Consider the following 22,013-nt stretch of genomic DNA (forward strand, 5'->3'; position numbering starts at 1 on the left):
TTAATTAACCGTGAAGAAATGTATGAATACAAGTTGGAAATCTGTGTAAAATGCCGTGTGTAAAGTGTAGTGTATTTGTGTGTAAAGTGTAATAGGTAGGCATGCCTAATGTTATTTGTATTATACTGAAAATTTTGTGAATGCGCTTTATTAATGTCTATTTTTTTATTAAGTTGCCAGTTGCCAGCTTTCAGTGTATATTTCTATATGTAAAACATTTTTGAATAAATACTATAATGTTATAAACATAAACATGCCTTTTATTTAAATCAATTTTGATAATACCACAAACAAGGGTTTCTTTACAATCATCTTTCATATATTTCGTGATACATTTTTTTTTTTATTATATATAGATTTATTCATTTATCTCACAATAATAATCTAAATAACTAATAAATTATAATTTTCACTACAATATTAACATAAAACTACTAACTAATCTAGCTTACTGACTAACTTATACTAAAACTAAACTAAACCACGAATTAAATATAAAAAACCTCACCAAAGTCTCCTGCCTCTGGAATGGTGCCAAGGATGCTGGCGGCGTTGCCCCTTTGCACCGCCAGACTTAAACGCTGGGCAAAGAAGGAGCCTGCTCTGTGGTCGCCCGAGACACCTATTAGCCGGACCGACACTTCTTTTATGAATTTTTTTGTGTCAGTCGACCATGGGCCCAGCGTTTCCATTGCAAGCGTCGCAAACTCGTACTCGTTCATTAGGAAAGCGTATTTGCGGCGCTTGAGAGTCTGGGCCTGGTCCGCGGCGGTCCCGGGCTTCCGAGCAGACCCTTCGACGTGGGACGGGGCCAGTGTATCGACGCAGGTAGCGTCCCACGCCAAAGGACGGCCAAGGCTCCAAGGGACCAGAGTGCAACCATCCGGTCTCTTGCCGTCGGTGGCAGAGAGGCCTGACGGCTCCAAAGTCGCGGGTAAGGAAGCGGTGCTAAGAGCGCGGCGGATCAGGTCATTCAGAGTGCCATGCCGGTAAAGTCGCCCTGCACTCATTTGGCAGTACAGACCGTGCCGCCCCAACGCATCCACCGGTTGGGCGCACCGCCTACACGCGTGTGGCTCGCATACCTTTAAGCCCAGGCGGAGGCAAACAGCGATTCGCAAGGCTGATGGCTCTAGGGTTGAGCCAAGGTTTCGCGACGGAAGTGCGTGCAGCCAATGCCCAGATTCTTTTTCTGAAACGGCCAGTAACCTCGCCCGTTCGTGGTCGTTGTCGCAGCTCTGGAAAAGGCATTGGTGGTGTATTTTTATGGTAATGGTGTCCCAAGCTGCTTGGCTGGATTTCTCCTCTGGTACCCGTTCGACAGGGTGGTCTGCCCGCCAAACCGATTCAGCGTCCCCCAGGCACGACACCGACACATTAGCGGTTGAAGGGATACGTAATATACCGCCATAAGGGTGAGCGAGCCATAGGCAGACGATAAAAAGGCCGGCAGAGCTAGACTGCCCGTCAAACGGATACCAAGACCACCATATTTTATCGGAAGGGTAGCTTGAATCCAACTGGAGGGTGTGAATGTAACATTAAGAATTTTGGCGACGGTGTCTTTTAAAATTTGGTCAATGTTTGCAGTGACAACGGGGAATTTCCAGAGAGGGGCACAACGTAGGATGTACAAAAATTTAGGTGAGAAAAGGCAAAGTCGCAAGATGTAAAGGGCCATGTGTGGGTTAATTTCATAAAATAGGTTGGAACACTTAACTTAATAAACATATTTTTTATCTTCGTGATATGAAGATAAAAAATATGTTTATCAACAGAATTACTATATACCTATAATACCCGCCAGGCTAAACCGGTTGTCAACTTTAGTGTTTGGTACACAACGAAGGCGCTACTAGTATAAACGTATAAACGTTTGGGGACATTTTTTTGTATGGAGTTACCGTTCTTCTCCTAGTGAGTATTATATTCTTTGGTCTTTATCAATGTCCATAAAATATATGGAGGGTAGGTACGTCTACCCACCATAATAAAAAATATATTTGTATAAAAAATATATGTGACTCTGTCCAACTGCTGTGGTTAAAGTTCATAACGAAAATTTTATTTTATAAACCTTTAAATAATAAATACAACGTAGCGGTACTACCACTTAAGACTGTAAGTCTGTACCTACATGGATTACAGCAATGCACATAGAAAATGTGCTAAATGCGGAGCAACGGCTGTTGAAGCAGCCAGAGTGACAGTTTTAGTGGGTTCAGAAGGAACCGAGTCATAATGCATCTGGAAAGCGTATTAATTAACCGTGAAGGAATGTATGAATACAAGTTGGAAATCTGTGTAAAATGCCGTGTGTAAAGTGTAGTGTATCTGTGTGTAAAGTGTAATAGGTAGGCATGCCTAATGTTATTTGTATTACACTGGAAACTTTGTGAATGCGCTTTATTAATGTCAATTTTTTTATTAAGTTGTCAGGGTTTAATTTTCAGTGTATATTTCTATATGTAAAACATATTTTTAATAAATAAAATTATACAATGTTATAAACATAAATATGCCTTTTATTTAAATCAATTGATAATACCAAAAACAAGGGGTAATATTTGCATTTTTCATATATTTCGTGATATGAAGAATAACAAATATGTTTATCAACAGAATTACTACCTACCAATACCCGCCAGGCTAAACCGGTTGTCAACTTTAGTTCTTGGTACACAACGCGGCGCTACTAGTATAAACGTATAAACGTTTGGGGACATTTTTTTGTATGGAGTTATCGTTCTTCTCCTAGTGAGTATTATATTCTTTGAAGAAAAGTCTGCAACGATTTTGATAGCACTTGCAGTGCTAGTGTTATTTTAAACTTCAAACTTGTATGAAATAATGACATATAAATAACACTTGTGTATGCTATCAAAAGCGTTGCAGACTTTTCTTGGTCTAACTCTAAACCAATTTTCTGAACACCAATTTTTCACTTCGTGTAAAGTTGCTTTAAATCGTATGTGAAAACCATAGACAGTGTCACATATTCTTGATTTAAAAAAGCGTGTGATAAAATTACCGTTAAAAACCTTAACAATATTATAGAAAGACATCGTAAATTTCGCTATTTATCATAATTAAAGGAATTTAAATGAGAAATTAAAGGATAAAATGTAAATCAATATGATTTCCCTAAAAGAGAACAAACCTGTTTTGATCTGTTGCAGACGCCCTCTAGTGTTCTAATGAAAGACTAACAGTCCCTATACTATAGTACACTCGGAGTCACAAATTGTTCGAAATTCAAGATGGCCATGTGTCACGATGGTCTCTTGAAGTGTTCTCGCTAAGTTTATTTGTTTTGTGTGAAAAGAGTGTTTTACCACGATGGCTGACTTAAGTGTTGATATATCAAAGTTGCCGGACGAGATAAGAGACAAATTAGCTGAATTGGACTTAGAGTTATCCGAAGGTAAGAGTGCAGTAACTTGCGGATCACCATAGATCGATAATTTGTTAACTTAAGTTTATTTTGTTACCATTATTATTGTGTGGTTGTTTTTTTCTGGGTAAGGACAATTGTGTCCGTTGGGGCATAAAATATTTGTTGATGGCACAGAACAGGTTTATCTAGTATTGACGCAATCTGTGACAGCTGACGGTGTTTTTAACGAGCGCGAGAGTAGCGTCTTGTGTTTTCTTAGTTCTTGGGGTACTGATAATGGTATCGGGGCTACGGCTCACGGTCGAGTTGTTACGCGTTTTGTCACACATCGGCTGTCAAGGAATGCAATTGTATGCACGATGGCACCCCAGCCGGAGGGAAATATTCCGAACGATCGTAGAAACTTTGCAGCAAACTTACATACCGCGAAGATTTTACACTAAATCAGCTCTTTGGCGCTTCTGTGTCGTCTACAAAGTACATAAATGTAGTTTAGCATGTGTTTTCTTTATTAACTGGTGTGAGTGACTTGTCGACCACAAATAAAATACCCCTCGCGCTCGCACAATGCAGTATTACTCATACTCCTTGTACATATTCACATCATACTCAAATACAATATAGGCGTCTGTGTTTTGAATGAGGCACTAAGTGCTTACAAATTGGCGTTTACGAATTCGATTTTACAGTTAGAGATACATGATATACACTGTTTTTAGTTAGAAATCTTTATCATTTGATAAGAATTTTCTTGGAAACTATTGATTCATAAGTATGTAGCAGTGCAGTATAGTTAAATTATATGATGTTGTTGATAGGCACCTAGACCAGGCTATCTAGTTTAAGTGCTATTTGATACCTATTTGAACTGTCAATTGATAAGTCAATAAACTTCATCTATCAGGGGACACATATAAATAACTACAAAGATAAACGCCATAAATGCACACAAATATGGTTAGGGGGGAAAGATGGGCAACTTAATATATGAATATTCATTGCTATGTTATGTAATAAAAACAATAACATTACTGACCCTGACTAGGAGATTTATTGGTAAAATTATAATATAATACTGTTGTTAAATACTAGGTAGCTGCTATAGTTATAGGCCAGTATAGAGTAATTGGCCACTTTTTATAATATTTCTGACTTGTAAGGAGTGGCCAATTACTACATACTGGCCTATAGTCACTGAAAAATAATACCATAAAGCCACCTAACTAGTCTAAAACCTTGTTAGCTATAGTCCAAAATGAGCTTGTATATCTTCAATCAGGTGTGTGTGACTATTGTTTGAAGGTATGGTTATGCAGCAAAATAAGTTTATAAATGAAAGAAAAAAATCAGACTAAAGCAAATATAACCTTGATATTTATACTTTTTATTACATACTCAAAAAAGGGTCAAATATTACACAGTATTTCTGAAATGACAATCAAATGTCAGTCTTACTGATAGAAAATAGAACGGACGTTTGAAGTGCCGTATGTGGGAAATATATATCACTTAGCCTGAGTTAATTTGTGGACTATATTTGGGTGGTTTTACCCTGATCCAAACAGCAAAATACTACCATTGACCATTCAGTATTCAAACACACAGTATCTATTTATGATTCCAGTATAAAGGCCTAAGATAAACATGCCCTTTGTGTAGTGGCCTCTTAACATACTTATCTCATACTTACCAACGTGGGGTTGTTATGAGTAACACACAAAAGCTTAATCTTCATGTGTTTTGTTCGCTCTGCCCAAAATTGTATGACATAAAATATTCTCTTTGTTACCTTGTAGGCCTACTACACAAAATTTTCCGTAAAAATAAAATAAATAAGGATGAATTTCATTTGTTTGAGAAATCAATTAAAGTTTCATTCTATGAAACTTGCTAAGTATGTAAACAAAAATCACTAGTAAATTCATCATTCAGAGAAAATTTCAATATGGCGGTTTGTTTACATAGTTAGCAAGTTTCATAGAATGCCACTTTAAGCAAAAGAGTTATCTTACTAAGAGTTTGTAAAATAATCCAATTCAAATTTCATTCTTATAAGAAAAGATGTACAATTCTTATAATACACAAATACATTAATTGTATTTGGATTTGATTGGATTTGGCAAACAAAATAATGTAGTTACAAATGTAGGCTTCCAAATATTTTAAACTATTGTACAGTCAGCGTCGTATAGTAGGTAACATCCAAAGCATTCAAGTAGTTTGGTACACCATTCTATATGACATGACGCTGACTGGACCTAGAATCTTAAGATACTTATACAAATAGTAAGTTGGTATTTTGTCTAGAAGCATTCTAGAAATTAATTTTCGGTCTTGTCCTCTCGGATAGATATATGATCAATGCAGTCAGTATGATGTCCTGAATACAAATATATGAGATGACAATCGCGAAAATGGTGGGGGTAGTTACTGTGACGTCATAAAGTCGGCAGTAGCAAGTTTTTTTTAAACCTATCATGTGGGGTACAAAATTAAAGGGCTCTGTGAGTAGATTACCTGTATGTTACATACTATGTATAATAATTTCACTAAGGTACTTGGTCTAAAAAAATTTTAATAAAAAAATTTAAATAAAAATGCAGAGTTGATTTTGAACTGCTTCAGTTTGAAAACTACTGAATAGATTATTCCGAAATAGATACCAAGTGACTGTAAATATCTCTATATAATGTAAAAAAAGAATGACCCAAAAATGTTAAAAATAAGAGAAGTAAATATATACCGGGTGTGGCCTGTAAATAATTAAAACATAGATTGTACTCCTCAAACGGTGACACTTTTGTTAAACAACTTTTAAAAATTATGAAGTATTTATACTGCCTATTTTTCATACAAAATAAATATTATCTTCAATGGACGCCATCGCCATGCCATATCATTTGTGATTGACGTTGCTTGTCATGCCTTAAACATAACAAAATTCACAATGCATTGCGTCTTAGAATAAACTTGAAAAGTGTAATAAAAAATCAAACAACAAGTTATTTTTAAAAGTTGCTGAACAAATGTTGGTCAGTATGAGGAGTACAGTCTACAGTTAAATTTTTTGCTTGTATTACAGGTCACACCTGTTATGAATAACAGAATAATTTTTTGCTATAGGAAACTACTAAATTATACAATTTTTTCCAATGAAAACAAACCAGTGATATTTCTGGATCCACACCGATATGACTTTGTTTCTATCAACTGAAGTTTGTGTGCGTGAATAAGTGTTAGGTATATAATTGTTAGTGACTCAAAGTTACCTTTATTTACATGGCTCCACACCTCATTAGTATTTTTACGAAAAACTGTGCGAATCACAGATGAATGTCTCTTCAGTACAGTCAGCAGCAGAAGTTGTTGCGGGCGAGGTGTTCACAATTACCTTGACACGCTCGTATTCTTTTAACAATAAAGTCACGTCAAGATCATTTTGAATACTTCGCCCGCTTTAGCAACTGCTGCTGCTGACGACTCATAATTTCATCTGTGATTTTGTTACTCTTTTACTGCATTGTTACCGACTAAGGGCCACTTGCACCATTCCACTAACCCTGGGTTAGCCGTTAAAACCTGGAGTTACCATGGTTACCAGTACAATTAGACACTGGTTTAACGGTTTAACCGCTTAACCTAGGGTTAGTGGGTTGGTGCAAGTGGCGCTAAGAGCTCGGTAGCCAGCGCACATAGGGGTATTTCACTAAAAAAGCTGGCCATTAGTAGAATGTATCAAGACGTAGAATCCCGGGAAAAGGGTAGCCGAACTCCTTAGTCATATAATTCATAGATACTAGAACAATATTTATTTTTCGCTGCGTGTGGTGGGTATTTGTGAAATCGGTGTCATTTAACCGCTCTTACTAAAACACATCTACGAAAGCGGAAATTCGATAATAAATATTACAATTGTTATGCGTTGTTTAGACAACAAATAAGGTGATATTTTAAAATGTCTGTTCGGGAAATGGATTCACCAGGTATGCTTAATTTAATTTGTTTATTATTATTTTCTTACTAAGGGTTATATACATTTAATATCAAATTTCAGTAAGTACTCTCTTGCACTATGAATTTACGAATTTGACTTGAACTCAAAAGGCCGAAAGTTGTTCTATTGGGCTATATTGGGCTAAATTTGTAGTTCTATTCGACAGGACATTTAATTCTCTAGTAATTTTATTTAAAATTAGGGTGCCCAGAAGTGCCCATTAACGAATTACGAGAATTTTTACACTGAGCGATATTACCAAACAAAGTTTCTTTTTGCGGTCGGAAAAAATAATTTTCTGATTTATCATGGCAGGTCCTTCTGGCGTGAGAGTAGTGAGTATTTTTCGTATGATGAAAGACTGTAACGAACCCCAATTTCTACAAAAACTTGATGCAGTCATGAATAAAATGACCCCAACCGTGCACAAAATTTTACTGCATGGTCCTGTTGTAATGAAATATGCCCATCTCCCTATAGGAAATTTGTCCGAAGAGGCAGCCGAGGCCAGAAATAAGCACTTCCGAGAATTTAGGAAGAGCTTTTCAAGGAAGTTCTCGAGAGAGCAGTGCAATTTGGACGTCTTAAATCGGCTGCTACTTACGTCAGATCCGTTTTTGAGCAGCATTAGGCCTAAGCCTCTAAAATCAGCGAAACCATTTAGCCTTGCTGCTAGGGACATGATGCTTGGCCCAAACATAGACGCAAACGCGATGTCAGATGACATCATCAGTTTCAACAGGTGAAAGTGATGAAGGGTCGTCTGATTGATCAGATAGTAGCTGTTTATCAAATAATTAAAACTTGAAGAATGTTTTATTCTGCTACTGACCGGTATATAAACGATACAACACTACACCAACCGGCATATGTATAAAAGTTGAATAAAATAAATTAAAATAGCATATCTGGATTCACACAATAGAACTCCTGATACAAATGTACATAAATCATTTTGGCCAGCTTTTCTAGTGAAATACCCCTATGTGCAGCGCCCATTGTCCGATATCGGATGTTGGATGATCCTTGGAGAAATGCATCTATGTACTAGAAAGGGCCCTATGGCATGAAGTCATTTATTTTTGATTCAAGGTTCTTTTTAACAACAAAACTTTTAGTTAAACAATAAGAAAAAAAGTAGGTACATAATTATATAAAAGGTGCTTTTTAAATTTTGACTTCTTTATGGTCGCATCCGGCACCCGAATTGGATCGGACAAAGTGAAAATGCCCTAAAAGAAGAACTGTATATGTATACGTATGTTTTTAGGGTTCCGTATCCAAAAGGTAAAACGGGACCCTATTACTAAGACTCCGCTGTCTGTCCGTCCGTTCGTCCGTATGTCACCAGGCTGTATCTCACGAACCGTGATAGCTAGACAGTTGAAATTTTCACAGATGACGTATTTCTGTTGCCGCTATAACAACAAAAACTAAAAAGTACGGAACCCTCGGTGGGCGAGTCCGACTCGCACTTGTCCGGTTTTTATATTTTACTTGTCGAAAAAGATATAAAACGATGGATTATAATTTTAATTGTTTTATGTCTTAATCGGCCGCCATGCCAGTGCCATGCGAATATTTGTTCCAGCAACGCTATGCCTGCTATTTATGTATTGACTGATGGACCGTGTTGTTTCGTGATCTTGCTAATTATAAAATGCCTTGCGAATTATCAAATAATTACTCTTTATAAATACTAATGGGGCGTGGAACGGTCTACTAACAATAAGCTATTCAAAATGGGACTTTAGTCCGTAAGGAACAGAGTTCAATTTCAAACGAAAGCCGGTACGCTATTCCAGGCATTTTAATATGAAATTACTTAAAATAGTGCAACTGATGAGAGCACGAGAGTTATTTATGTTAATTCGGTCGAATGTACGTTGTTCCTGAATAAACCTGAAAACAGCATTTTTACACGGATTACGGCATACAAAATTAGAGTTGAATACAGAGTTTTTCCTTAAATATTATGTTCTGATTCAAATCTGACTTCAAAGTCTTGTCTGTAGAGGCCCATTTGTTTCTTAACCGTACAAAATAAGCGACTTTATTGTTACTGTCTTAGGGTTACCACCATCTGTCCAATATCTTGGTCCAATGTCCAATGTCATTGCGTTTCATTCTCTCATTAAGCAAAATGTGAGACAAAATACACATTGGACGAAGATATCGGAGATGTGGAATACCACCTTTAGGGCCATTTGCACCATCCCACTAACCCGGGGTTAACCGGTTGAAGATGGAGTTACCATGGTTACTAGTACAATTTGACACTGGGTTAACGGTTTAACCGCTTAACCCCGGGTTAGTGGGATTGCGCAAGTGGCGCTTAGGCCCACTTGCACTATTCCAGTAACCCGCAGGGTTAACCGGTTAAACCTGGAGTTACCATGGTTACCAGTACAATTTGACACTGGGTTGAACCGCTTAACCCCAGGTTAGTGGGATAGTGCAAGTGAGCATTAGAGACGTGTAAATTATTTTTTGAACATTGGCTTGTAAAGATATTTGTGAACTCGACTGTACGTCGGTTTAATCCTTCCTAAAAGTCCAGCCGGTTGCATGTTAATTAAATGATATGAAGCTTATGGACGCCCCCTGTTCCTTTGTCTGGCGCTAACAGCAATCTCAGTAATAATAGCCTCTAAAGGAATTTTTAAAATGAACTTTAGCAGGAAGACGTTAAGACTTATTATTGTTCGATCGTGACAGTTAAACAATTGACTGGACAATTTAGCATCCGGACAACAAGTTTAGTGTAATAACAGCGCAATGAGTGAAGTGATATATGTAAATATATTTTTTTGTTAATGTTGGAAATTTATGTGGTATTTTTACTCATAAATCACGAGATCTTTCGATCCTAATAGGAGACAAATAATGTCCAAAACTTTGCATATACTTTGTACGAAATATAGTTGAAATCGCAGGCAGAAGGGAGTACCCAGAGTGGGTTAGGTACCTATACAAAACAACGGACACACAAAGACAATAAAAGTTGTACATCCTTGTATTTCAAAACTATCACTCACTGGCAATAACGTGCATTATTGTATAATAATATACTCCGCCTGGTACTCTCTTCCCGTCTTTTCTAGGTCACCTGACTGACTCAAGCCTACGTCATCAATGTCATCATGCGACAGCGCTATATGATAATATGTGATAGCCTATATATAGCGGCCATGTTATTGTGACGTAGGCTTGTGTCACTCTGGGAAGAGAAGACCATGTTTTATTAGACTATGAACGTGCATAATACCCTCAAATTGGTGGTTAATTAAACTATGTAGAATTTTCAGCATAATGTTGAATTTCAGTGGCGTGTTAAACAATATTATGATAATATTGTGAAATATAAACTGTTCAGCATGTTTAATTTATGGCGAGAAATTGATTGATTTATAAACTTGCTTGTATGAGTCGAAAAGTGAAAATATTAGAAACTTGTGTATTAATAATATGTGATATAATTAATCTTTTTGCCAGTATTTTAATCTTTCTTTTTCACTCCATTTTTTCGATACAAACTTACTATTAAAATCATAAGAGCGTGTCATATAAATCATATAATATGTATTATAAAGCAGATCACTTTTCAAGACGAGATTGCACTTGACCACGCTAAGTGGTCAGTGGTCACCGTGCACGTGAAATCGTGTTTCGGCCGAAGGTTTGGTTGCAGTACCTTTCGGCCGCGTCTTTTGTTGAATAATGGCGTATTATTGTAAAAAAACTTGACCGAGAAATCATTCCCAGCAACTATGGGAAAATTCCCAGGAAGAATGGGAAATTTCCTGGGAAGAATGGGAAATTTCCCGGGAGTATAGGGAATTTACGTAGGCGGGTGAGATACAGCTTATAATGTCTTTAAAAAAAGTTTAAGATGCTAAATGTTGACTGAATTTCTGATTATAAAATAGTATATCTATGCGTCATTTCAAAATTCCCCTACTTTCCCTTCATATGGGAATTATTCCCGGGATTGTTTCCGGGAAATTTCCCACCAAGGGAATTTTCCCGGGATCGTTTCCGGGAATTTTCCCACCAAGGGAATTTTCCCGGGAACGGCACATCACTAGACGTGTGCTGCTGTTAGGGCTGAATCCCTGGAGCCTGGCTCCCGCGGGCCGGATTGGAACGCTGTCGGTAGGCCGGATTGGAACGCTTCGCGGGCCGGGTGTCGTCAAGCTCACCACAGTTGTTATTAACCTATCGAATGAGATGATGCCTTTACTGAGATTGGTCAACGATATGTAATCATACGACATACCTATATGAGGCCTGGACGTTAGTGAGATGACGATTCACTCATTGCTGGTGTCCTACTTTATTACCTACATATAAAATTAGTTTCACCTGATTATCCACCTGGTTTCCTGAACTTCGTAGTCGCCTCCAAACCTCCCCTTATAGCGACCCCATTCCTCACACTAGTTACCATAAGTTCATATTAGCCATCAACAATTCCTTCGGATCACTGTTCACTCTGATTACTGATATACGTTGTTCACAATTTACAAGAGACACATCATTAATCTAAAAACACCATAAGAAACTCGTTGAATTGATCCAAAAGCAAAATTCTCTCCCTCCGTAGATTTGTTCGCACATATAACCTCCTCTTATCCCTATCGTTCGGCGTCTACCCTCTTGTCCTCCTAAAAAATCACAATAACCTAGAAGCGGTTATTTTAACTTAAACGTGACTGCGAGCGCCATCTACCCCATGACGCTGGCAACTATTAGCCGGTTCGCGATATGTTCGCGACACTCCCGCCTCGCAGGAAGAAGCTACTCTTTTAATTGAAATTAGATGTCTATAGGCAAACATGTAAATAAATCAACAATTAGATGATAAGAACACTAATGTGAATAATAATGTATTTGAGCTGTTCATCCTCTGAATACCTCTCTAGGCTTTGGCGCTGTGAATCGGCATGACCTGAGATTTCATACAATTTCTGATGATGTTGTAGAGATGTGCTGAGGCGCACCGTTTCTGAGACTGATCCGATTGTTCATCTGTATTTGTGCTGAGCTGATAAAGAACAAGATCCTGAGACTGGTCTGAGCATTCATCAATGTTTGTGCTGAGCTGATTAATAATTTGATCCTGAGATTGGTCTGAGCATTCATCAATGTTTGTGCTGAACTGATTAATAATATGATCTTTGATATAATAATTATATGATTCATTGATATCTGTGCTAAACTACCTGATCTCTGATCTGAGACTGAAAGCAGGATCCTGAGATTGGTGTGAGCGACTAAGCCATCGGATCATCAGACATCGTAAGCACGATGTCTGAGCTGAGCTGAGTAGGATCACGGCTGCTATTTGTCATCTCTGGTCCGTTACTGATCTCTTTGTCTACCTATGACTATTACTATTGTATTTCCCACAATCTCGCGCGTTCAGTTCCAAATTGCTCCAAGCAGTCCTTAATTACAACGTGGCAACACCGATTTCATACCAAACATCGGTGTTGTTAGACAGTGAGAACTCAATTCGCGTTATATTTTATCTATGACTACCATCTGTGATGTTATATACTGCTTTGCTCTTGTGATATCGTTAATAACTTGTTCACTACTTCAAGGGTCTCAACATCTACTACAGCAGACGTATACATAATGTCCAGCATAATTTGCGTAATTAAACAACTGTAACTTTATTAAACACCGCGGCGACCGCGCGATCAAACGATAGTTATTACACAGACAAAAGCAACCGTCTTATCCGAACGTGACGTGTATATGTAACCTAAGTTCCCACTTCTCTTTACTTAATACTACTGGCAGTAATCTACTATGTGAAGTATTTTAATCTACCTGCTTATTCATTAAACCTACTGCTGACATATCCATCCCTACGTGTATCTACTTCATGTCCGGCAGCCCTCCCCAGCCAAGGAAGAATTACGCTATTCTCATTTAATCACAAATCAAAATGTAAAAAAGAACTTTATCTACAACTCGAGAGAACATTTTTTTTTTCTTAAGCTAAGCTCAAATTAGGCACTTATTTCGAGTCAAGACACCTTTTCTTGCAGTTCGTTCTGATTTATCAAATAGATATTGTGCCAAAAATTACTGCAGTTTTTAATTATCATTTTCTGATGCTGGCGTGAAATAATCTAGTTTAAATAAGTTGGGACAGTCGTGTCAGCCTCTCTATTAGGTCTGAAAGACATCTATGGATTTAACCTGAGCTACACTCAAATATAAACTAAGCACTTTATTTTCATCTTGGTTAGTTACAAAACCTGTCAACAATTATTTTTTACTGCGTTACATTTACTTTCCCGTGTTATACATATATATCAGTCATGCTAACGATTGTAGAAACAGCAAAGCAAGCTGTACCGAGGTACCGATTCATTACAACTTTACAACTATTCTTGAATTGATGTAACTGATCAGATCTTCAAGTGTAATAATCGCCAGCTTCCCGTATTACGGTATTTTCACTGTTGTGTCTATCAAATTGACCCTCTCTGTTTCCTTTATTCACGAATTTCCACTTCACAGCTTTGAGAACCATGAGAGACATAGAAGAGTACTCACTCAGTAGCAAATACTCAATGTGGCAATTAATAGAAATTACAGTGGGCGCGGTGTCTGTCTGTATACTCTTTAAAGGCTTTCGCAAAGACTTGATTTCCTTAACTGGAGTAAAATGTCAGGGTTATGAGAGAAATAGGGATAACACGTCGAGTTATCTTTTTAAAGTTGATCAAGGAGTGCAACTGTTCACTAACATCGGTGAATACATAATGAGTCAAGCCTTCCAATGAAGGCTGTGAGGGTGGTGTCTGAGTTGGTAGACTTGGTAGCCAACGTATCAATAACCTCAGTTAAGCAAATGACATGACTATAATTAGATTAAGTGCCTGTGGAAAGTAACTTGCGGTTTTGCTTCTAAAATTGAGCATGTCAGATATGAGTCCTTAACTTCATACATCCAGACCAGATTCATACCCTAGGATCAAAAGAAATAAGACGGAGTTGATGTATGTCGATATTCCTGTTAAAATGAAGAGTAGGTACTAATGAATTGCACGATCTAGAGGCAAGTTGTTGGTTTACTTGGGATCTTAAATAAGCGACGATGGCGTTTTCGACCAAAGGGTGGTCAGAAGAGTTCAGGTGGCCAAAGGTACGGTGAAACGACTCGGCAGGGTATGCATATGGGAGAACATACAATAAAGATCACACTAATGCGGACGCCTTGTTTTCTCGAACTTTCTGTACATGTCCAAACCTAGACTATTAAAAACTGAAACCCACCATAGGACAGATGCATTTGAGATGTGGTACTGGCGAAGAATGCTTGAACGCAGTAGGTGAAATTGCATCAAGTCTCGACGAACTCAACATGAAACCGAGGTTATCCACTATTTGTACTCATCGCGCACGTACTTTCTTCTGCTATCGAGGCAGAAGAGCACCCTATAGTCTGGAGAAGCTCATAATCACTGGCCACATGGCAAGGAAGCGTAGGGATAGGGATAAACGTATGGCCACACGGTGGGCGAACAGAAAAATATTAAAGACAAAGCCACATTACAGGCTAGCATATCTAGGTACTGATGGTGAACTGTACACTGTGACTCAAGAGGATAGTGCAACGAATAAGGCTGATAACTGTAGTAGTCGTACATAAAACAAATACCATGTCCTTAACACTCCGATATTTCACAGCAATATTAAAATTAATGAAGACAGATACCTATTGAACTTCATTATATGACATCTGATTTTAATTGTGATTCTGATTCTTGTGTAGCTGCAGCCTGCATTTTATATCTCAATATTCTGATTAAATCTGATAATCAAGCTAACAGTTGATGCCACGATCATACACCAATAATTACTTGGCTCATGATTAATCTCTTCCTTTTACTATAACGTAAAAAGTTTAATACTTAATTGAATTTACCTATCACCCTTTTCTTCCGTCTTCACAGGTTTAAATCAACACATTTTGTGTTAAAAATAATGTTCACTCGCATCACAATGTCTGCCGTGATAGACGACAGACAACTATATACGTTCCAAAGGTAAGCTTTTGCAGAGTTTTCAATAACAGGCATTATAACTAAGTACATAATATTACAATCACCTAATGTTGGTACACTGTATTATCCATACTATTTTATTAACATCTAAGCAAAAGCTGTGTTGACAGACGAAATAAGATATAGCTAGCCTAGTGTTGAAAATTATAAAATTATTATTTATGTTTCGTCTAGACCGTCTAGTATTATTACAGTTTACCACACAACATCTATCGTGGCCCATTTTTATTGTAAATACGATTTTTAAGGCAAAAGAAACGTGAACAAAATAACTGAAAAGTATGTGAATTGACAGAAACACTTGCTTGCAAACTTGTCATATTTAGCCACATCAAGCGCTGAGTTTGTTTCGGCTCCCCCCACCACTTGCTTTGCACGCAGCGAATACCTGCTATTCCTTTTCGTTACCTATACATAGGTAATATATTCTAACAAATGCTCTTGTGTCTTTGTCATTATACCATCATTTCATTTCATAACTACTTGCACTGAGTGGGATAATGACTATTATCATTGTTAAAAATACTTTATCACATTTTTTAAATAACCGAATACTTGAGAATTTCTCTTATTCAGAAACCTATCCACCATTCTCTTCTTACTACTCTTACTACTGTACTGTCTCTATAATTATTATGAATATGTAGGGTCGTATACTTTAGTATTTAGTATCTCGATTGCGTAGGCGATATCAATTAATATGTGTTGCTTGATTCCAATTCATTTAACAAAATCAAATTAGTTATGCATTCATTAAATTATCTACCACTCCCTTATCTATTTCTGTTCGAGTAAAAGTAAAGTATGTACTTAGAAGTATCTAAATCAGTTAGCAGATAATATAGAAACCAGTAGGCCATTCAATCAGTATGTCTTTCATTGGGAGTCTTTTCAATAATAATTTATTTTAGCATTTTTAACCCTTTAGGTTTGGGTCATCGTCTCATCGTATGTACATACATACACAATTCAGAAGTTTCGTTAATCTATATCTAATCACTAATCTATGGACTTTCCACACTAAGAATCAATGGTTCAGTAATAATAGGAAGACATATACTCTGATAACAATCTATATTGGAATTTTAATTGGGAATAAATTGAGATGCTATACTTTGTTACATCGACAGACAAGTCTTTGGAACCTTAATGTATCGCTGATATACGCAATCCATAAGTAAAGTAAGTAAAATATTGTTTAAATTAATTCGGCAGTTTTTGATTCGTTTACAATCATTTTACTCGTTTATTCTTTCAGAACAGAAATATCATGCATGCCAATTGAGTATGTTACTATTGTTTAATCTAGCGAGTGGCAATTTTGGCACTTTGCTGGTACCATTGGAATGGCTGAGTGATTCTGATTGAGTTCCAATGATGTTCCTGGTCCTTTGAGTTTGAGTAGTATGTACATTGTACGAGTACATATGACATCAAATTGTAATCTGATTTGAATTGCCTCCTGCATTTTCATCCAGGCACATTACAACTAAATTATACCGACTTCTAAGAAACCAATCCGTTACAATTCCTTACGATTGTAACAACAAACAACGACGAGGCAAGAAATTCCAAATTAACATCTTATGATATGAGTGGATCTAGTCCTTCAAACTAGGTGAGTGTAAAATTCGAGTTTTTAAATAAACTCAATGATTCTGATTAAAGCCCAGTGAAAATATGGATCAGCAAAACATACCATTAGAATAGCCTGGTTTGCTTGTCTGGAAGATATCAATCTTTTAGCGATAAGACCGCCCGTTCTACACAATAGTATAAGTGATGTGTTAAGTTCCTTTACATAAGTAAAGAATATTGTGTTGTTGTAAAAATATTGATCATATAAGTATAAGGCTAATACGTTAAACATGATACATTCGTTTCATGAAAAGATACGCAGTATAAATTGTTGTCAATTGACCACGCTTGCGCTCACAACTAGTTTAATCATGGCTGAGCTGATAATTTGTGATGAAGCGGGTATTCTGCAAGCAATGCATGAAAAGCATGCAAGCCAGTAAGAATTAACTTGGCGTGGAACATCATGATCACGAAATATTGTTTATCACCAATTTAACTAGATACCGATGTAATAGAAAATACACAAGATCGGAGGTCAGTCCTAAACTGGTTTGTAAGCAACAACAGTTGGTAAGCCATAATATCAACTACCCACATTAAAATAAACTTTCAATTTGGTTCTAAAACTATTCGGCCACACAGAACAATGAATGTGAGATTATGATTCTTATTATTTTAATATTAAGATCTTAACTCCTGCAACGTTACAAACAAAATTGCAAAGGCATAGATGCCAAAAATAATCGAGTATTATTGTAACAGATCTAATCATTTATGCGATTTCATTTATGTCTTACATTGAATTGTTTGAACATTACATTGAACACTGAAATATGAATTTATATATATATATATTTTTTTTTTTATAAATGTAAATATAAAATGTTTCTTTAGTTATAAGTACATCCTCTGTTTTATAAGCTGTGTTACTGACTATTATTATACCATGCTATGTACTATTCTGATCGCCTGCCGAGAGCGGGCTAGTTAATGGCGCACCCGAGCTAGCTCAGTAACCATGATCTCCAACACACATAGTCGCTACGCATTCCGCGATCTGTAGTACTGGTTATCCTGAGACCTCGCGCCTGCGCTCGCGCATGGGAACTAATATAAAGCGTACTTACTTGTGTAAGTCGCTGCGGGCAAAATAAATAAAAAAATTATACCTACCTACATATATATTATTTTTGTGTCAATTTTGCAAAAAATCAATAAATTTTCACTTAATATTATGTAACAAATAAAAATGTACTCGGCAAGATAAAATTTCTTTAAACCTTAATTAAATTACGAAAAACGTCATAATCGTCACTTAAGAACCCAATTTAAAAACAGATGTACTAATAATAATGCAGATGTAGTAATGTTAAATTGTTGGTCAACTGCATAATTTGAATCTTCTAGCTCAGGTAATAAAGTCGTTGTTTGAGAGGATCCATGCTGGTTCACAAATCGACCAGCAAACTTTAATTCAAAATGTATTTATATCGACCGGGATATGAACCGTGATTACCTTTCCCTTAACCGTGAATCATTTAAGACTGTTATTTCATCCAAAATCTCGTAAATTTTTATTAGTGCATGATTTTATCAAAGATTGGTCAGGTAACTCAATCTAAACAAGTAAAGCAACTTGTCAATTACATCATCAAACATAATAAATATCAAAATGAAACCATGTTCTTGTGAACATAATCATAACAGACACCTAAATATAGATTACGATTAAACCTCCTGTTCAACTTAAACTTGTTAGGCATGAGTGGGTATGGTAACGGTACCAATCATATGATATTTAAGAGAACAATGAGATTATTCACAACTTTGAGAAAAAATCAAGTTATTTTTATCAAATATTGGCTTCTTCACCTTTTCTTTGATACATGACATATATGTATATCAGTTTCTACATATATTGGATTATTACTGATACGTGTAAAGTTTCTACTGCTTAGGGCGTTAAAACTTGAGTTGAATGTCCATTTCGTCCCCCACGTTTTTAGACATGTTCAATGAGAAATGTACGTAATGGTTGGTTTCAAAGTAATGAAATCTGAGACTTAAGCAGTTCCATGGCTCTTGTTGAAGGTAGTGTTACTAAGCTAGTGTTTAAAAACTGATTTCAAACACCTCTCTGACAGAATTTATAGTAAACATACCAATATTGTACAATCTTTGCCACTCTCTCATTCTTATAACATAGAAATGTTGGAATACTGAGCGTTGCGACGGTTTCAAGGCACGTCGGTTAAAAACAAACTTTGCTGCCCTGGTGACACAAACATTTTTATCACATCAACCAGTGACAAATACTGACTGTAAAACGTTAAATATATAACTTAATGCTTTCAAATATTTTTATCATTCAAAACCATCACTTGTAATTCTATTCTACTGCTTAACATGAGGAATCAACTCCAAATTTGCACTCTATAGGACTGATTAATTAACACACTGCTTTCAAAGATTAAAGCGAGCTTTTTAGTATTTTGTATTACAAGAAGAATTTTTGAAACTATATTATTGCATTTAAATAATATACCAAGGAAATTTTTGTGTTTAGATACCTATTTTTTTTTAAACTATATATTACTGATATTTGTAATCTCTTGTATATCAAAGAGCAAGAATGTTCAATAAAATGTAGGCACTTAATTGCATATGTGCTCCGGTGAAACACTAACATATTCGCCAGCTTAACGCCTTTTTGCAAAAATAGGATTACATAAATATGGGTTTCATTTCATGCCTGAAAAAAAACATTAAATTGACCTGAACAAACAAAAAAATTAACTCTTAAGTTGTACGTGCATAATTACATAAATTGACTTTTCATATGTTACTTTTGATGATGATTATGCATGTACATAAATAATCCCAGCATCTCCACCATGTCGTCAAGCTCACCACAGTTGTTATTAACCTATCGAATGAGATGATGCCTTTACTGAGATTGGTCAACGATATGTAATCATACGACATACCTATATGAGGCCTGGACGTTAGTGAGATGACGATTCACTCATTGCTGGTGTCCTACTTTATTACCTACATATAAAATTAGTTTCACCTGATTATCCACCTGGTTTCCTGAACTTCGTAGTCGCCTCCAAACCTCCCCTTATAGCGACCCCATTCCTCACACTAGTTACCATAAGTTCATATTAGCCATCAACAATTCCTTCGGATCACTGTTCACTCTGATTACTGATATACGTTGTTCACAATTTACAAGAGACACATCATTAATCTAAAAACACCATAAGAAACTCGTTGAATTGATCCAAAAGCAAAATTCTCTCCCTCCGTAGATTTGTTCGCACATATAACCTCCTCTTATCCCTATCGTTCGGCGTCTACCCTCTTGTCCTCCTAAAAAATCACAATAACCTAGAAGCGGTTATTTTAACTTAAACGTGACTGCGAGCGCCATCTACCCCATGACGCTGGCAACTATTAGCCGGTTCGCGATATGTTCGCGACACCGGGTTTGCCCTGCGGGCCGGGGTTTGGAGAGCCCTGTATTATATTATTAAAAAACATTAAAAACTTGAACCTGACTGTTTTTTGTACAAGTCATAAAAGTGCCTAGAATCTCTTGCTATTGGCAGCGCATTTACCAAATGTTCTCAATAGTTATGACGCCACCACACTCTACACCAACATAGATCACAACATCATAAATCATAACCCCCTTTACTTACAATAGTTGGGTAAAAATAACGCAGTAGCATCGTTTTTCCCTTCCTACAGTACAGAGTGTACAGACCCCTCATATTGTGTCAATGGGTTAATACTCAATTAGGACACGCCGGCACCAGGGGACCGTGCTATTTTATGCTTATATCAAAACTAAACTAGGTACCTATCTATTCATCCTCCGACCAACCGTCGCACTAATTTATAGGTTTGTAAATTACTATTACTATATGAATACTTAAGCCGACCACTGACTAACAGGCCGCCGGACGATATCGGCCTGTCAGTTAGAACAAAAATTTGACAGTCCCGAACAACTGACCGGCCGATATCGTCCGGCGGACTGTTAGTCAGTGGTCGGCTTTAGTAATGTGAAACATTTGAAGACGAATGTGGAACTTTGCGCTGAATCGCCTTGTCACACAGTCGACGTCAAAAATATGTTTACACTTGTGCACCTTAATAATCCTTTGTAATATGGCAAAAAATGTAAACATATCTTTGACGTCGACTGTACAGTCAACGGTAAAAATATGGGTGTAGACAACTTACTCAAAAATATGTCCCATAGTTCTTACTTCACTGACATAAGAGTTATGGGACATATTTTTGAGATGACCCATATTTTTACCGTTGACTGTACAAACGTAGTCCCTGTTTTCCTTTTTGGATATTTTGACACAATTAAATAGATATGTATAACATATCAACCACAGCTATGCCCCTTCGTTAGATTTTTTCGAATTATCTAATAATCTGATACCTTTAAACGAAGCACTTCTTGTTTATTTATATGTAGGTATATCTATTTCGAGGATATCGGAAACGGCTCTAACGATTTCGATGAAATTTGCTATATGAGGGTTTTCGGGGCCGATAAACCGATCTAGCTAGGTCTTATCTCTGGGAAAACACGCATTTTTGTTTTACAAGCAAGGCTCGGTCTCCCAGATATTTAATTATTATAAGAGTTTGGAGCATTTATAATTGATTCAAATCTTCACTGGCAATGAAATGGCTGTAACACGAGAACTCCTAACTATAATTAATAACTCGTAATGAACTACTCCGATTATGAAATTATTCACATCTCTGCGAACGAAATACCTTTGAAAAATGCCCGCCATTGTTGCGAAGCGCACTCGTGTTGAATGTTATGGGAACATTGGTATCAGAATTGCGATAATGCAGAAATCTATCGGTTTCGAGATTTCAGCCTGATTCGAGCTTTAAGATACGTCCCGGAATA

The 22,013-nt window shown here is 36.7% G+C and overlaps 1 protein-coding gene across 1 annotated transcript in view; it reads left to right on the forward strand.

Moving 5' to 3' along the window:
- The first annotated feature begins 3,221 nt into the window (after positions 1 to 3,221).
- Positions 3,222 to 22,013, forward strand: part of LOC134678765 (disco-interacting protein 2) — a 134,323-nt gene continuing 115,531 nt past the window's right edge. The window contains exon 1 of the mRNA XM_063537464.1: positions 3,222 to 3,424. Coding sequence (XP_063393534.1) covers positions 3,340 to 3,424 — 85 coding nt within the window. The 5' untranslated portion in view covers positions 3,222 to 3,339. The remainder of the gene's footprint in view (positions 3,425 to 22,013) is intronic.

This window comes from Cydia fagiglandana, chromosome Z (genome assembly GCF_963556715.1).
Source record: "Cydia fagiglandana chromosome Z, ilCydFagi1.1, whole genome shotgun sequence".
Lineage (NCBI taxonomy): Eukaryota > Metazoa > Arthropoda > Insecta > Lepidoptera > Tortricidae > Cydia > Cydia fagiglandana.